Source organism: Syngnathus floridae, chromosome 8, assembly GCF_059516105.1.
Source record: "Syngnathus floridae isolate MCC-2025c chromosome 8, RoL_Sflo_1.0, whole genome shotgun sequence".
In the NCBI taxonomy this organism is placed as follows: Eukaryota; Metazoa; Chordata; class Actinopteri; order Syngnathiformes; family Syngnathidae; genus Syngnathus; species Syngnathus floridae.
The window spans coordinates 2,721,591-2,736,148 of record NC_142420.1 but is presented as its reverse complement, the minus strand read 5'-3'; the positions used below and the strand labels follow the sequence as shown (position 1 = coordinate 2,736,148).

Below are 14,558 nucleotides of genomic sequence, written 5' to 3'. Positions count from 1 at the left end.
CCATGATGCATTTCTGTCAGCATTTCCTGTTTCCCATCATGCAACGCGTTTTCAAAATGGCCCCGGAGTGCGTTCATAACAACTAAAATAGATGTCAACCCTTTTGGTTTTCGCACCATTGAGGTTATTTATGTTATTGTTGTCAACAGAATTTTGCAATGCCGAAATATTACGAAGATAAAGAGGAAGATAACCGAGCCTGTGCTGGGCTAAGAGAGGACTTTAAAGCTTGTCTCCTTCAACATGACTGCGTCCTTAAGGTAAGCCACACCTGCCTATCGCTTTTAATATGAACGCTTTTGTGTTAAAGTATTTAGAAAAATTGCTTGAATTACGCTCCAAATCTTCAACCATGGATCACCTGCAACAATGGAACTCATTCTATCCGTATGCAAATGCATATTGAGTCTATATTCCTTTACACCTTTTTTAGGAGGGCAAAATGCCCAGTGAATGCTTGAAGGAAGGCCACTGCAAAGCCCTGCAGACGTCATTTTTTGAGTGCAAGAGATCTATGGTGAGTTTGTGAAAAGACTCGGCACCAAACACTGAAAATGTCCATTCACATTCTCCACACTCTTCTATCGCAGCTGGACACAAGGTCAAGATTCAGAGGAAGAAAGGGATATTAAAGACTGCAAGAATTGTGCCAGTTAAGCTTCTCCTCTTCCTGCTTGCTTGAACAGCTCAGGATGTCAGAGAGCAGCAAAGGACTGTCAAAGTTCCAAGAAAAGTTATTTGACACTTAAGCAAATTAAGAGAGACATTTTTGCTTTTACTTTTTATTAGTTTTTGCAGGTGGAGTATTATGAAACTGTGCCTATTGTTGAAAACTAGATAGTAGAGCCACACTGAAAATAAAGTTGATTTATGAATCAAGAACAAAATCACAATAAAACACATACAATGAGTATAAAAATGTTCTGTTTTAATTCTTCAAAAGTCACAGTGGCCCATTATTAGTGAGCTATTTTTAGAAGTGAACCAGTTGCTGGTCATGTTCTTGGGGCTAACAATACACATTAGATGTGTGCATATCATCTTGTTCCCTACATTATGAGTAAAAAAGGTAAAAAAATAAAGTTAAATTGGACCAATCAGACAAGCAGCTAATCATAGTGTGCACTACTTAATCGTCCTCGCAAACAAGAGCCAGTATACTCATTTTATTAATGTGAAGAAAAACATTAACCTAGTTCAGTGTGACTCAGTTCTATTAGTGTGACTATTGTTCTTCAAGCATTAAGAACTATTTCAAGGCGGCCATCATCATCTCCTTAAACCTCTCCATGTCCACCTTCTTCATGATAAAAGCCTTGTGAGTCTTCTTGAGCAATCCCATCTTGTCCACCACCATCATGCCTCGTGTGTGCGTGCCTGTCAGCTCCACGCTGACCGGGTAACAGTCGGTCTCGGTGACTAACGCGTCATCCACGGCGGCGGCCGCGGCGTACGAGTCACAGGAAACGAATCCGCTGCCGCCCACGAACACCTTCTGGACGTGCTCGCTGAGTGACGCCTCGATGCTGTGGCGGAAGATGCGTGCCATGAAGCGAGCTTTGTGTGTGGGCTGCGCCAGCCAGGCGTCACAGAACTCCTTTTAGAAGCAGAGAGATGGTGTTCAGGTTCAATAAATCATGAACTCTGCTGGAATGTTTGTTACACAAATAACCTGTTATGTGCTCACCCAGGACAGCTGGCTGTAGCACGTGAACTCCCAGCATGCCAAGTAGGTTGGACACTGGTATTCGTTCAGCACGATGTACGCCGCTTCCGGATCAGCTGTGAAGTTAAACTCCCCGCACACCGTGGTGTTCCCTCGTGCTGCTCAAAGCGGCCGTAAATGTGTCACTTAACAAAAACTCCACACAGTCATCTATTGTTGATGATGTTCGACTTGACTGACATTCAGTGTTGCCTCCCATGATGTAGAGCGCCCGCAGCTTGCTCGGCAAAGACGGTTCCAACCTTACGGCCAGAGCCAAGTTGGTGAGTGGCGCCGTGGCAACCAGTGATACCTTGCAGAAATGCGAGAGAAGCCCACACACAGGTCACATAACAGCATGGATTGTATTTTCTCTCGTGGAACTGTTTTTCCAGACAGACTTGGCTATTGAATTTCACACGAGCAACTAAAATTTCTAATACATCTCATAAACTACCAATAAATGTACAACTTTATTAGTTAGAAAGGAGCTTAGGTGTACCTAATATAGCAGTGGCTCACCTCTCCAGGGTTCTCATTGACAATTCTGATCATAGCTGACACGGCGCCTTCGTCCTGCACCAGGTCCACGCTGGGAGCATTCGGGTCAGGGGCGTCCCCGAGGCCGTCCAGCCCGTGGAAGTGGCTCGCGTTCATCGTGTTGCCAAGGAGGGGCTTGGCAGCACCTTTAAATACTGGAATCTAGCACATGAAATGAAGCACTCGAGGGGTTGAGTTGAAGATTTTACCTGAACAAAATTGACAAGACTAGAGTTGTAATGTAAGATATTGGGGGAAAAAAACATCTAAAGATCATGTAAATTAAGTTCTAATATTTTTTTCAAGAAAATTCTAGCTTAATGAGAGTATTGTCAAAGTCTATCCAAGTAGTCAATTTTCCAAAAATCAAGCCACATTTCAAAAAGTCACAATATTATGAAAATCAAGCCATCATTTGAACAAAAGCAAATATCTCAGGAAAGAAAAATGTAACAGACATTTACTAACTGAGGCTTCCTGGTTGGAGGACAAGTAAATCATTGTCCGTCCCTGAAGGTCACATGAGTGCAGTCAACTTGACTCATGTGATGCAACCTCTTCCAAATCTCCATATTTCCAAGTCAAATCAAAATGGACCCACCTCTAGCCGATCACAAGCCTGCAAAACCCGCAGCGTGTTCCTGCACACGTTCTCCACTGTGGTGTTTCCGTGCACGCATGTCACTCCCAGCAGGTCCACGTTGGGGGCGGCTAGTGCTAACATGATGGCCTGCGCGTCATCCACACCACAGTCCACATCCATCAGCAGCTTCTTGCTCATTCTGGAGGCTTTTTTGCACAATTTAACAGTTAAGTTATGTTTACAGTACAGTTCAGTTGCTTAACTCAAGTTGTATCCACTTTGGACTACTACGCTACTGTATTTTATCATTTGTCAAAATGGCATTACTTGGAGAGCCAAGTATTTTTTTTTTAGGTGGAGAAACACTAACTTAGGCGACCATACTTACCTTTTGGATATAAAAATGAAGTGAAGCGTGTGATTGCTGAAGTCTTCGGAAAGAAGAAACAATGACAGTTGATAGCTGTTGTTGCCAAGAAACTGTTGTTAAAATGTTACAAGAATAAAGTTAGATGATTTCATGTTAAAAGAAAAGGTCAAATGTTACAAAATGAAAGGTTGTTGAAAGGCATGTCAAGTTTTTTTTTTTTTTGCAGGAATCTGTAGCAGTACTACATAAAAACATTACACAGTAGTGAGAATAAAGTTAAGAATATAAAGTCCCAAAAGTCAATGTTGAGAAAACCTTTGCCCAGGCGTCCTCGAAAATATGAGGCGTCCCCTTTTTTCCGCAACCCAAATCTGGTTACCCTCGCGTTACTCTCTCACGCTCACGTCGATACTACAACAGGAAATTCACAGTCCATATAAAGCAACAATTTTCTCTTCTAATGTTAATAATTGAAAGAATTTAAGATTACCTCGGTGCAAAGCTGCGGCGCAAGACGGTAACACACAGCGCCATGCACGGGGGGCAAGAGAAGGGTCAAGAGAGTAAGAATTTGCACGTCATTTTTTGCATTTGTACACAATAAAACCTTACTCGAATTTAAGACATCCTAAAAATGTAGCATAAAATTTGTGTGGGTTAAAAAAAAATAGAGAGAGAGAGAGGGCTCAACTTTATGCTGGAGGACCAGCGGCATGAAACGTCATTTCCGGTTGTTGCCTTAAAGCACTGGTGTCAAACTCAAGGCCCGGGGGCCAGATACGGCCCGCCACATCGTTTTATTGTGCATCAAATTCGTGTGTCATTACGAGAATTGCAAACACTTTTTTTTTCGGGGATGGTTGATGATGAAGTGGTACACTCGCCTGTTTTGATTGCAAGCACTATGAGTTCGATTCTCACGCATGTGTGTGAGAGTGTGTGACTTAAATAAAAGAAAAAACATTTTCTTTTGAGCTCATTAACGTAAGCGAGATGCTTTTTCATCATTACCGTATTCACTGAATAGTGTTGCGGTGACCCGAGAAGTGCGCACCTGTCTGTGGGTGCATGTGACCACAAGGGGGCACTGCAGGGGTATGACGTGAACGCGCAGCACGCAGGGGCGCTCCTCAGAGCGCCTCAACAGTTGAGCGCAATCAATCCTGATTGGGAGTACGCGCACGCCAGGGTTTATAAGCAGCAAACAGCCAAAAAAAACAATCTTTTTAGATCAGCGAGCAACGCACTGAGCTCCACGGAGAAAGGAAAAAAAAAACTCATGGGAAGAGGAGACCAAAGAGACTACAGGTGAGCTCACAGTTCTCAACTGGACTCATTTATTTATGACAAGCATTAAATTGTGTTTGAAAAACTAACCCTAACCCTTTTGTTTGAAAGTGTAACTTTATGTTCAATACCCTTTCTTTCCTTCTTTTGGTGAAATGACCTGAACTTTATCTGCATTGTTTATTTGGAAGGAAATTGTACCTTTTGTTTAAACTCATCCATTTTCTTGTATGTGTTTTAAAGGTTTTTCACCTTGATTGTTTCGCTCATTAAAAACCCGAACAAGAGTGGAATCCCAGTCTGGTCAAGTCCTCAAGTGTGGAAACCCATGATGTTAAAATACACTCGCCAGTAAGTATGTAAATAAATAACATATTGGCCTAGTTCTGAACACAAATTGTTGATACAGCTGGATGATCTAATCTGCCGTACCTTCTTCCACATAATGGAAAATCGTCAGTTACGTTGTCTGTCACGATACGTCATTGTCATATTTTAAATAAATCACAATTTTCAACAAATTAGTCTGACAATTTTAATCTGGTTGGAAATCGCTGCTTTCAAGGAACTACATGGTGCCAGACCACCCCGGCCACGTCTGGCCCATGTACTTGAAACACAAGAACATCATGGTGAGTCAGTGTGTATAAGAAAACAAGAAATAAACATTTCAGGCCACATATCATTTTCTCACCCATTTTTGGAGTTGACCATCTTTTATTCAGCAGCCATTTTTACAAGCTCTTCCACCTATGCACATGTAATTTATGCAATAATCTTAACAACATACATGAACACAAATAGCTCTAAGCAAAATATAATTTCTAAATTAAAATTGGCAGTGTCTGTTACAGTACAGTGAGGTACATGGGGCCTGCTATGGCAGCAACAAAGGAGGTGCTGTTAAAGCTCAATACAATTTATGCTTTACCGCAAACAATAATTATTTTTCTTAATCCCGTGCAAAAATCACTATTTTTGTAACAATGTGCATAATTCCACTGAATGCGGCAACTCAAACCAATACATGCTGCATGGGGTTCTTCTCCAAGAGCTTCCAGTGTGCAATCAAATAACGTTCAATCCACATCTGGTGCGCTTGTAACATTTCATGCAATCTGTTTTCCTGCACATATACTCATTATCTCATCTGTGGCATTTAGGGAAAGAAAAATAAAGAAATATCAGTAGATTGCTATGCATAAAGAAGTATTAGGACCAAACTGAAGCTGTGTCCAAATTCAAAGCGTGCGTCTGTGAAGGTAGCATTTTTCAGCTGTGTGATGTCAGTTCCAGAAAGATTTTAAAAAGACAATTGGTAGGCTGGGTCTTTTTAAATTTGTAAATTTGTACTGTTTTGAGATTTATTTTCATATTTTCAATCAAGACAAAAGTCATGTTTTTAAGATTAAAGTCGTAATCTTGTGAGGATTAAGTTTTATTTTCAAAATTAGTCTTAACATGAGAATAAATATATTTTCTAGATGTTATATTGACTTGTAAAATCTTATAATCTTAAGACTAAAGTCATAATTATGAGAATAAAGTTTCACGTTTTCAAGATAGTTTCAAGATTGAAGCAAAAAAATAGAATAAAGTTTGTGTATAGTTTTAACATTAAAAATGTCATGAGAATAAAGTCTTGTATCGTCATTGTTAAAGTTGTAATATTGTGAGAATAGGAGAATTTTGAAATTCGCTTGTTAAAATTTGAGTCAAGAGGAATACTTGAGTGTTCTTAAATGAATTTTTTCTTCAGTTTGCCACTAATAGTACTTTGTTGTAATTCAACTGAAAGGAAACAAAATCACTAAAAAACAATCTACAATAGCACTTGGAAATAAACAAATCTCCTTATTGGTGACTAAACACAACAACTGTCACTGTGTGCGTGTGTGTGTATGCTGTAAATTTATCAATCTTCTCCAGTTAGGATTCAACTTTCCCGTACGTGCCCTCCGGGGGGCGATATTCTTTGGGGAAGGCCTTGAGCTGGAGTGAGTTAAAGGCGTATTTGCGACATCCCACATTCTTCATCGTATTCTCCCGTCTACAGCCCTCGCTGCAAGAATGACTGGGTTAGGGTTAAGGTTAGGAGTGATGAACATCTGGCGAGCAACTGACCTGCGCATACAGTCCAGGGCCTGGTAGAAGACCTGCGGCGCTAAAGCGTGTTCCTGCTGCAGGATGTGACACTGCTCCAGCGTCAAGGACATAGCCGTGCGGTCCTTGGCACTCTTGCAGCTTGTGAAGCGCACGCCGTTCAGACGTCTGCACGCCTGCAGAAGACATTTTTTGGGGTCAAAATATCTGCATTGAGGTCAGAGGGTGACGATTTGTTAGTGTACCTCTGCTGCTTGCCACAAAATCTCCACATTCTTGCTCTTTTTGGCGTTGACGTTGTGGCTGAGCTGTTTGAGCAAATCGGGCAGATTGGTGGTGCTACGTGAGCGAGGAAGACCTATGAGGAGAACGAAGAGTGAAGGCGAGGGAGACATTTTTACTGTTGATGCTTTAAAGCAGAGTGGACTGACAATCTTCCGGCAGGACTTCTTTAAAGTGGTCGTAATACAAGCTGAGACGAGCCATGCTCTCCGTATTGATGACGTCCTGCAGAGATGTGTCACCAAACCTGCACACCAACAATCGTTCGAATCAAATCATCCTCAAATGAATCATTATTCGTCCACTCGAACATGGAAACTTGCTGAACTTGATCGAATTCCGATTAAATCCGCATTTCTATCGTAATTCTGTCTCGTTAATGAGATTTGTATCAACTTACTTCTCAGCCAGCGTTTGCTGCTCATTGATGCCTACGTTGAAGAGGACGGGTTGCACGCGCAGCAGCATCCCATTTTGGATTTCCCTCGGCAGACCGTCGAAAATGGCCGCGGGGATGGGGACCCTGACATTAAAGCCGTTCCTGTTTCCTGTGATGACGGGAAGCATGTCGGGACTGAAGACCGTACTCGCTTGCGTGATCTTAAAGGTGACGTTCCTCAGGTCGGTCACCCCGACGCTCATGTCCTCCAACATGGCAAGTTCCTCACCTAAAGGTGCCCAAACACATTGGAGCAATCTCACCACTGACGCACCTTCTAATATTATCTTAATATGCATTCGAAAAGCGTCGGTGTACACTCGCACATTACCGTAGGTGCTGAGCAAGCTCTCATACTGCACCAACAGGCCGATGGTGTGGAGCTGCTTGAGGAAGCCCGAATCACACAGGCTGTTCCTCAGCTTGAGGACAAATCCGCAGATAAGAGCTGTTATCTGTAAGCACACCAGCAAAAATCATCTTCATCCCGTTGCAGGCGGCCGCAGAGAACTGACCGTCTGGCAGAAGACGACGTCGCGGCGGTACTGCAGTGTGAGGCTCATGGCGATGGTAGGGGCGCTGTCCTGCATGAGGAGGAACACCATGGCTTTCTTGGCTTTGTCGCTCATTAGCGAGGCGCGGTCGCTCAGCGTGGAGAGAAGAGGGTGCAGGGCCTCGGCCCACTCTCCTGCGGGAAAGAGGTTTGTGGTACATCACACCTTATTTTCCAAGCCATTCTTCAATTAATGGATTAGCCCCTTTTTTAATAAATGCCTCCAACAATTCCAAAGACAGACTCCGTAAATTTCGTTGTACCCACTGAGAGTCAAGTATGTGGAGATCTTGAGTGACCTCATGCATGATGGAGAGGTCAACTAGATAGTCTTGATTCAGGCCTTACCTGGAGATGTTTTTCCCCGCTCAGGACTGCTCCCTAGCAGAGAGAGGGAGTACGAGTCAACACGTTTATTCAAATGTTTCTTTTCTTGCATGCCAGGAGATATGTTCAAAATGCTGCCGACAATAAACATTTCAATATATATCCTCAACTATGACAAAATAAGAGCTTGACCTTTTTGGGTGTTTGTAGTATCTTCACTGGCCAACGCAAACACATCATCAGAGCTGCTGTCGCTCTGGAGCTGATCCCCTCGCAGCATCCTGTCCACCTTCTGGATAACGCATTCTAGACTCTTGTCCACATTCAGCCACACCTTCTCCTGCACACACATAGGATAAAGATTCGTAAAGAAGTCCACGCACGAGTCTCATGGATGTTCTCGTACCCACTCCTCCGCATTCAAGGAGGCTCGCTTGTTTTTAATCGCGTCGATGCTCTCCGGCGGGGTGGCGAGGCGGGAGGGTGAGGTAGCCACCCTCGAAGGGGACGATGGGTGGTGAGCTGGAGAGCGCGAAGGTGAACGCGAGGAAGGCGAGAGGGAGGATGAGGAAGGGGACGGAGTGCCTGGGCGGGCGGCGGCCAGGGCGATGATGGCCGAGGACAAGAGCTTGGAGTCGCAGACGCTCACCAACTGACGAGTCTGAAAGAGGCCAGCAGATAGATTGTTCAATAAAACTTCAATGTTAAGTAAGCTGGTTAGCACGTGCGCCTCACAATTCAGGGCTTTTCCCCCACCCCACAACAACGAGGCGCTCTAAAGCAGCGCAAAAGAACCACACCTTCTCCTTGAGGACAGCTAAAGTTCTCTCCAGGGCGTTGGCCGAGCGCTCCTTAGCCGCTCTGGTCAGACGCTCAATGTAGTAGCACACTTGGGTCTTCAGCGTGTTAATTTGGCCAATCAGCTCCTTTGCTCGGACGATATCCTGCGGCTGGTACGCCATTCCTCTCGGCCCGGCCGAACTACCGAAAAAACATTTCGATTTGGGAGGTAAATGTGCGGCCACAACACACCAATGACATCATCAGTCTTACCTTTCTTCCTCGTAAGAGCTGGCAGTGCACAAAAAAAAAAAAAGGAAAAGGGTGTTATGTTTATTTCTAATTATTTTAAATGCGTACTACTTACTGTTGTCTGGCCTCTTCAAGCTTTTGCAGAAGCTTCCTAAGGCCGCAACCTTTAAAGCCTTGATGATGTGCAGCGGGTGCGCCGTTGGTCACCACGTCGTACGTGTGGTCTGATTGAACGACACGGGTCAAGGGTCAGTGAAAGCAACACTAAATACATTACAAAAAATATTAGCTGCCCAATCTAATAAGATCCAATGCAAGAAAAGTGTCAAAAATTCCACCTTAATGAAGATAATAATACTCGGCTCTTAATTACTGGATGTCATTGGATTGTGAGTTACCATAGCCGGAATCTCCTTGTACTCTCATCCTCTGGATGTGCAAATTTGTCGGAATAAATTCCAACTTCCGCTCAGCCTTCAGTGTGCTGGATTTAAAAGAAGGTCCTGAAAGAGAAGAAAGGCTACTGTTTATTTTCATTCATTTTTTTTTCTTCTATTTCGAATAATATGGCTTTGCTTAAATGTTGTGTTCCTGTATCTTCAACTTGTGGCTCTTACCTTTGTATTCATGCAGGTCACTAATGGTCTCCTGATATGTGAGAATGATGGTCTGGTACTGAGTGATGATCTGCCTCCTGAGGTTCTCCCAGCACGGAGACAACTCGCCCAGTTCTTCCAGTTCACAACATCTGTGAGACATCATCACCACTCTCAATTGAATATTGCAGATGGATTCCGGTGATGTCTGGATTCTTCGTTCTACTATTTCGTGTTCTAGCTGACAATTATTAATCCCATTCAAATATTTATCTGGCAATGTTACCTGACAGCGTCTTCTTCCAGAAGCAACTTCACAAACTGTCGAGGGATGTGGAGGGAGAGCACGCTCTCAGCCATCTGCTCGAGGACGCGGAGATGGTTGCCGTCCGTCGTGGGGAAACGGTACGTGTGCGACATGACACCTCCGAACACTGGGAACGACGGGAAACATCGGCGTGACACCATAAAAACTTTCTTGAAGTTCAGATGCTCTCTGATGATACTCACCGGCCTTCAGCAGGGGATCTTTACACAGGGACGAAGACTTGGACTTGATGCCTTTAGATTCAGTCAGGCTTTCGTCAACTGGAAGAACCATCTAGAACCGTAGATGACTTTTCATTTCAACATACCGAGGCAAAGTATTCACACTATGTCGGAAGAAGTATAGATACTCACCCTTCCGTTAACAGTGTCTCCTCGCTGTAGTTTGGCAACCGAAGCTTTCTGCTCGTGTTTCTCCTCAATCTGCCAGGCGATGACTGTGAGGTTGCCCACTCGCTCATTCTCGGCCGACCTGGAAGTAAACTCAATGAGCGTGATCCCCAGTCCAGATGGGGGGGGTCACTTGAAAGGAGGAAAACATTGAGATGGGCTACCTGAGAGCCAGGTGCAGACGATGGTGTTTGTCCTGCAGGAGCTCCTTCAAGGAAAATATGGCCGAGCCGAGCAAGTACATCTGTTTGACAGAAGTGGTATTTCCGAGAGTTCACCAAACGGTTTGGTTTGATCGTGACCCCAAAAAAAAATCCGGATGTGACTTACAGTGCCCTGGGAGCGATCCTTCACATCATAGACCGAGAGCTTGACCTGTGTCTGCTGAGTGATTAGAGAGTCCTGGAAGAAGGCCACGCTGCTCAAGAAGATGGGGTTACTTGTCCCCTGCAGGCAACATGGAAGAAGGTCTATGTTGTCCTTGAGAGGAGCGAGGAAGGTTTATGTACCTCAATAATTTCGGTTTGAGAGTGTTTGGTCCAGAAGGCTTGGGGGGGAGTGGTGCAGCTGACGGCCACAAAGCTGCTGGGCTTACGGTCCACAGTGGGTGTGACCAGCTCGCTGCAGACTGGAGGAAACAGAAAGTTCTGGAGCGGTCACTAATTCTTTGCTCTGCTTTCACATGTTGTTGGTTAAGTGAGATCGAACTGTTCTGGACCGAGTTTGAGCTATCCAAAGTCCTGTGGTGCAAATCCTAGCGTAAGGCTCCTTTCATAAATTAAATTTTGTGAAGTCTAAGTTCATGTCCATCTCCAAAACACATTCTTACCCAAACTGAACTCTAACACTGGCTCGTCCGGGTCCTGACTGTTGCCTGTAGACCGAAGAGAAGGAGAGCTCAATTGGAATAGCTTTTTTGTCATAAATGGAGCAGCGTTACCACGGATACGGTCACATGGTTACCTGACAGAGCCAGCCCCATCATCTCCGACGAAAGATCAAACGTGTTGGCCCGGTAGACTGACCACGGCCTGTGACGGGGGCTGCGCTCTTTCCCAGACATGGATGGGTCACGTCGCGGCTGTGGATGCATCCTTTTTTTTGTCTTGAAGAAATTTCAAGAGAACCTTCAACCTGAACTTCCCTTGCGATATGGACGTCTCGTGCGATGACCTCAGCAGTTACGCATGAGTCACTAATGAAAGGCAAACAGGAAGAGGAGAGGGGGTTAGTCTGATGTCGCCATGGAGACAGATGAGACACTGATGACATCATCTTCTCACCCAGCTGGCTGCATTTAAATTGACACAATTATCTTCTTCCATGCGCCGACTCTGTTGATGTGCTAATGTAGGCAGTGGCAAACCTTTCCCAGTGTGAACTTTCACATGACTAAAAATACCCCTGCTCAATCTGCTCATGTTAAAAGGTGGAATATTTTTGTTCCACAAACTGCTCATAAAATTGGAAGCATAGAATTAATCAAAACATAAGTTATACTTTTCCTAATACTACATGACTAGTTGCTAGTTACCTGGGAATGGGAAATAAAGTAACAATGGGGTCCCATCTACACCTATAACCTTAGGTTAGATGGGAAATTTGATAAATATTTCGAAATTGAAGTCTGAAGAGAAGTTTTTAAAGCTCATAAAATAAATTGTCATTTTAAAAAGCATCATTGCAAAGTACCACTACTACTACTGATAATAATAATGATAAAAATACTACATTGACCACTGACTACATTGTAGGATGGGTAAAATTAAAATAAAATGCTAATAATAATGTTTGTAAAAAAAAAAAGGTAAAAAAATATTTCAAAAGAATTGGGGGAAAATATATTACAAAATGAGTAATGGAGTCATAAAAATGGTTATTGTCTCCACTGTCCAAACTGTAAATAAAAAATATGTCTAATTAATTGTAAAATCCTCTAAGGTAAGTTTAAAAAAAAAACACACATCACAAGTCAGTAGATGTGACTTTACACCAACAAATACAGAAGTGCTTTAAACATGCATGTGTGTGTGTGTGTGTGTGTGTGTGTGTGTGTGTGTGTGTGTGTTTTTCTATGTGCGTATGTCATTGTGTGTTCATGTGTAAGAGCATCCGCCATGGCGCTCTATTTTTACATATGAGTCTGTTTTGACGTCACCCGCCCAGTCCCACACATGCTGCTCTTCTGCTCAGTCACAGATGAGCTCGTATAGCCTGTGTGTGTGAAAAGAAAATGTGAATGTTGGTTAGGGTGGGGGGGGGGGGGGGATGCTCTGTAGGAGTGTCACAGTCGGTTTGGTACATCGACCCAGGGAGTCACAGATCATTGTGGTGACATGTTTGACAACCACCACCATCCTCAGATGCATGTGGCGAGCTTCTCCATTATGTCGCTCATTAGGCGACCCCCCCCACACAAATATGAGGAAAGCAAACATGTTGCTTTGAATGCATTAGTTGGAACCAGCAAAAAACAATCGTGGAGATTGACGGACTTCGGTGGTAACTTATTCACATAAGATGCTAATTTCATCACTGCAGAAAAGCTCATCCAGGTTCAGCTACCATTCACCACTCCATCTTTATGGACGTCATTTTATTTCTATTTAGGGTTTTTTTGTAGCACTGCCTGCAGATCTCCAGAGTTCCTTGCGAGAAGCCTACAGATGCAGTCAGCACCAGCTGTTCCCCCAAAATACTCAATAGAAACGCATCATTAACATTAAGCCGCATCATGAGGCTCTCAGAAAACTTTTATTATTATTGACGTCACAGCATCACTTTAATGCGGAGGAAAGCTCCAGTGTTTATTTGCTCAATCATTGATCAGTCTTTAAGTTTGACTTAGCACACACTTGAGGAAAAACAAATCGAACTAAAGCAAAATCTAGGGGAAAAATATAATGTCACATCTTTTCCCGCATTTCAGATTCATTCCACCGCATTTCAGTACCGCATTCACACTCCTACAGAAATCAAATTTCGTTTCATATTAGCAGAGCGGACCGGCTCCAATATGACTGCGGGAGGTATGTGGCCCATGGACCTCAGGTTGACTACCTCTGCAACACTGACTTGTCACTGGGGTGGTACCCTTAAGCGCCACTTTGACAGCAAAACAAGGTATTTTTGGTCCACCTAAAAGGACTCAAATCGAGTTGTAAATAAATGAAAACATTCCCCTTCCCTCCTAATAATCCACAACCAATGGCCTGGATTTTAATCCCGCATGAAACATGTTGTGTCATCTCGTCTGTTTACTTGGATGCTTGCATCACTTGAACAGCTACTGTGTGTAGTAGTGTCACACAGTAACACAACAATATACACACTATTACAAATTTCCGTCATGATGTCTGCTGATGCTTACAAAATGAAGGAGGGGGAGGAGAGAGGGGGAGCACAGATGAAAACAAAAACAGCCACATCGCTATTCATTTCAGCACCTTCTCGCTCTGAATGCGTGACGTCATCAGGTATTTCATGTAAATCTCAGAAATCCGACCTTTGGGAGAATCAAGGAAGAAAACGTGTTGTCATCGTAAGCCGAGCGTTGCTGCATCCATCCTGGCTGCTCGACGGCGTCTGCAGGCTGCACGAGACTCGCCCAGACTCCCTGTGACACCCTGCAACGTCACTTTAAAGCCACTAGAGGGAGCTAAAAGTCTGCTTTGAAGCTGCCTTCATAAAAGTTCTCTATTACCGCTGGTTCATTTGTGGCCTCCATGATGCTGTGGCATACGCAATTGTAATGACGTCGCCATTGTTGACGTATTTAAAAACACCGTTATTATTTGGTTTTAAAAAGCAGTCAGTCGAGGAAAACGTTGTAGCCGCCCGTACCACTGTGCACGCTTAATTTTTGTATTCATGACATGTTATTTTTATAAAAAACATTGTGTTTGAACTATGTGATAGAAATCATGCTTTACTTTTGTAAATATTTCAGATTTTTGTGATCAAAAACATGAACTAATAAACTAGTCAAATTAATGTCATAATTACAATCAGTATGCATAGTGGA

At 43.5% G+C, this 14,558-nt stretch overlaps 3 protein-coding genes and 1 long non-coding RNA gene across 10 annotated transcripts; 2 read left to right on the top strand and 2 right to left on the bottom strand.

Moving 5' to 3' along the window:
- The first annotated feature begins 13 nt into the window (after window positions 1-13).
- Window positions 14-2,195, top strand: coa5 (cytochrome C oxidase assembly factor 5). Its single transcript, XM_088382940.1, has 3 exons — window positions 14-260; window positions 434-517; window positions 591-2,195. Exons 1-3 carry the CDS (start codon window positions 159-161, stop codon window positions 630-632), a joined length of 228 nt encoding a protein of 75 aa, XP_088239066.1. The 5' UTR covers window positions 14-158; the 3' UTR covers window positions 633-2,195.
- Window positions 908-3,884, bottom strand: LOC148393953 (inosine-uridine preferring nucleoside hydrolase). Of its 4 annotated transcripts, none has more exons than XM_088382938.1 (8): window positions 3,689-3,867; window positions 3,514-3,609; window positions 3,217-3,259; window positions 2,847-3,034; window positions 2,228-2,407; window positions 1,907-2,018; window positions 1,688-1,824; window positions 908-1,597 (listed from the first exon to the last, which is right to left on the bottom strand). In XM_088382938.1, exons 4-8 carry the CDS (start codon window positions 3,024-3,026, stop codon window positions 1,250-1,252), a joined length of 957 nt encoding a protein of 318 aa, XP_088239064.1. In that variant the 5' UTR covers window positions 3,027-3,034; window positions 3,217-3,259; window positions 3,514-3,609; window positions 3,689-3,867; the 3' UTR covers window positions 908-1,249. The 4 variants fall into 4 exon arrangements, with proteins under 4 accessions (XP_088239064.1, XP_088239063.1, XP_088239062.1 ...); XM_088382937.1 differs by having other exon boundaries at window positions 3,217-3,308; window positions 3,689-3,863; XM_088382936.1 differs by lacking the exon at window positions 3,514-3,609 and having other exon boundaries at window positions 3,217-3,308; window positions 3,689-3,884.
- A 461-nt stretch (window positions 3,885-4,345) lies between these two features.
- LOC148393952 (uncharacterized) lies at window positions 4,346-8,080 on the top strand. Of its 3 annotated transcripts, XR_015859991.1 has the most exons (4): window positions 4,346-4,506; window positions 4,729-4,840; window positions 5,051-5,117; window positions 7,806-8,080. It is a non-coding gene; the product is annotated as an uncharacterized LOC148393952 (long non-coding RNA). The 3 variants fall into 3 exon arrangements; XR_015859992.1 differs by lacking the exon at window positions 5,051-5,117 and having other exon boundaries at window positions 4,354-4,506; window positions 4,729-4,836; XR_015859990.1 differs by lacking the exon at window positions 5,051-5,117 and having other exon boundaries at window positions 4,354-4,506.
- Window positions 5,171-14,193, bottom strand: inpp4aa (inositol polyphosphate-4-phosphatase type I Aa). 2 transcript variants are annotated; one of them, XM_088383603.1, is made up of 24 exons: window positions 14,040-14,193; window positions 11,498-11,729; window positions 11,364-11,408; window positions 11,044-11,162; window positions 10,865-10,981; window positions 10,699-10,778; window positions 10,499-10,616; window positions 10,328-10,418; window positions 10,104-10,251; window positions 9,839-9,969; window positions 9,620-9,724; window positions 9,337-9,445; window positions 9,243-9,260; window positions 8,990-9,170; window positions 8,596-8,850; window positions 8,382-8,529; window positions 8,211-8,243; window positions 7,825-7,997; window positions 7,641-7,764; window positions 7,271-7,538; window positions 7,020-7,117; window positions 6,834-6,946; window positions 6,610-6,764; window positions 5,171-6,547 (listed from the first exon to the last, which is right to left on the bottom strand). In XM_088383603.1, the coding sequence occupies exons 2-24, from the start codon at window positions 11,625-11,627 to the stop codon at window positions 6,415-6,417; spliced, it is 2,892 nt and encodes a 963-aa protein (XP_088239729.1). In that variant the 5' UTR covers window positions 11,628-11,729; window positions 14,040-14,193; the 3' UTR covers window positions 5,171-6,414. The 2 variants fall into 2 exon arrangements, with proteins under 2 accessions (XP_088239729.1, XP_088239728.1); XM_088383602.1 differs by having other exon boundaries at window positions 13,981-14,142.
- Window positions 14,194-14,558: the final 365 nt, after the last annotated feature.

Bases quoted from the DNA above. Each gene is read 5' to 3' on its own strand.
- inpp4aa (XM_088383603.1), bottom strand. From the start codon at position 11,627: ATGCATCCACAGCCGCGACGTGACCCATCCATGTCTGGGAAAGAGCGC. The intron at 11,409-11,497 runs GTAACCATGTGA...TTCGGTCTACAG, and splicing joins GATGGGGCTGGCTCTGTCAG to GCAACAGTCAGGACCCGGAC. The intron at 10,252-10,327 runs GTGAGTATCATC...CGTCGTTCCCAG, and splicing joins AGATCCCCTGCTGAAGGCCG to TGTTCGGAGGTGTCATGTCG.
- LOC148393953 (XM_088382936.1), bottom strand. From the start codon at position 3,732: ATGGCGCTGTGTGTTACCGTCTTGCGCCGCAGCTTTGCACCGAG. The intron at 2,408-2,846 runs GTGGGTCCATTT...TTCATGTGCTAG, and splicing joins AGGCTTGTGATCGGCTAGAG to ATTCCAGTATTTAAAGGTGC. The intron at 1,825-1,906 runs GTCAGTCAAGTC...CGCTTTGAGCAG, and splicing joins CATGGGAGGCAACACTGAAT to CACGAGGGAACACCACGGTG.
- coa5 (XM_088382940.1), top strand. From the start codon at position 159: ATGCCGAAATATTACGAAGATAAAGAGGAAGATAACCGAGCCTGTGCT. The intron at 261-433 runs GTAAGCCACACC...CACCTTTTTTAG, and splicing joins AACATGACTGCGTCCTTAAG to GAGGGCAAAATGCCCAGTGA. The intron at 518-590 runs GTGAGTTTGTGA...CTTCTATCGCAG, and splicing joins TTGAGTGCAAGAGATCTATG to CTGGACACAAGGTCAAGATT.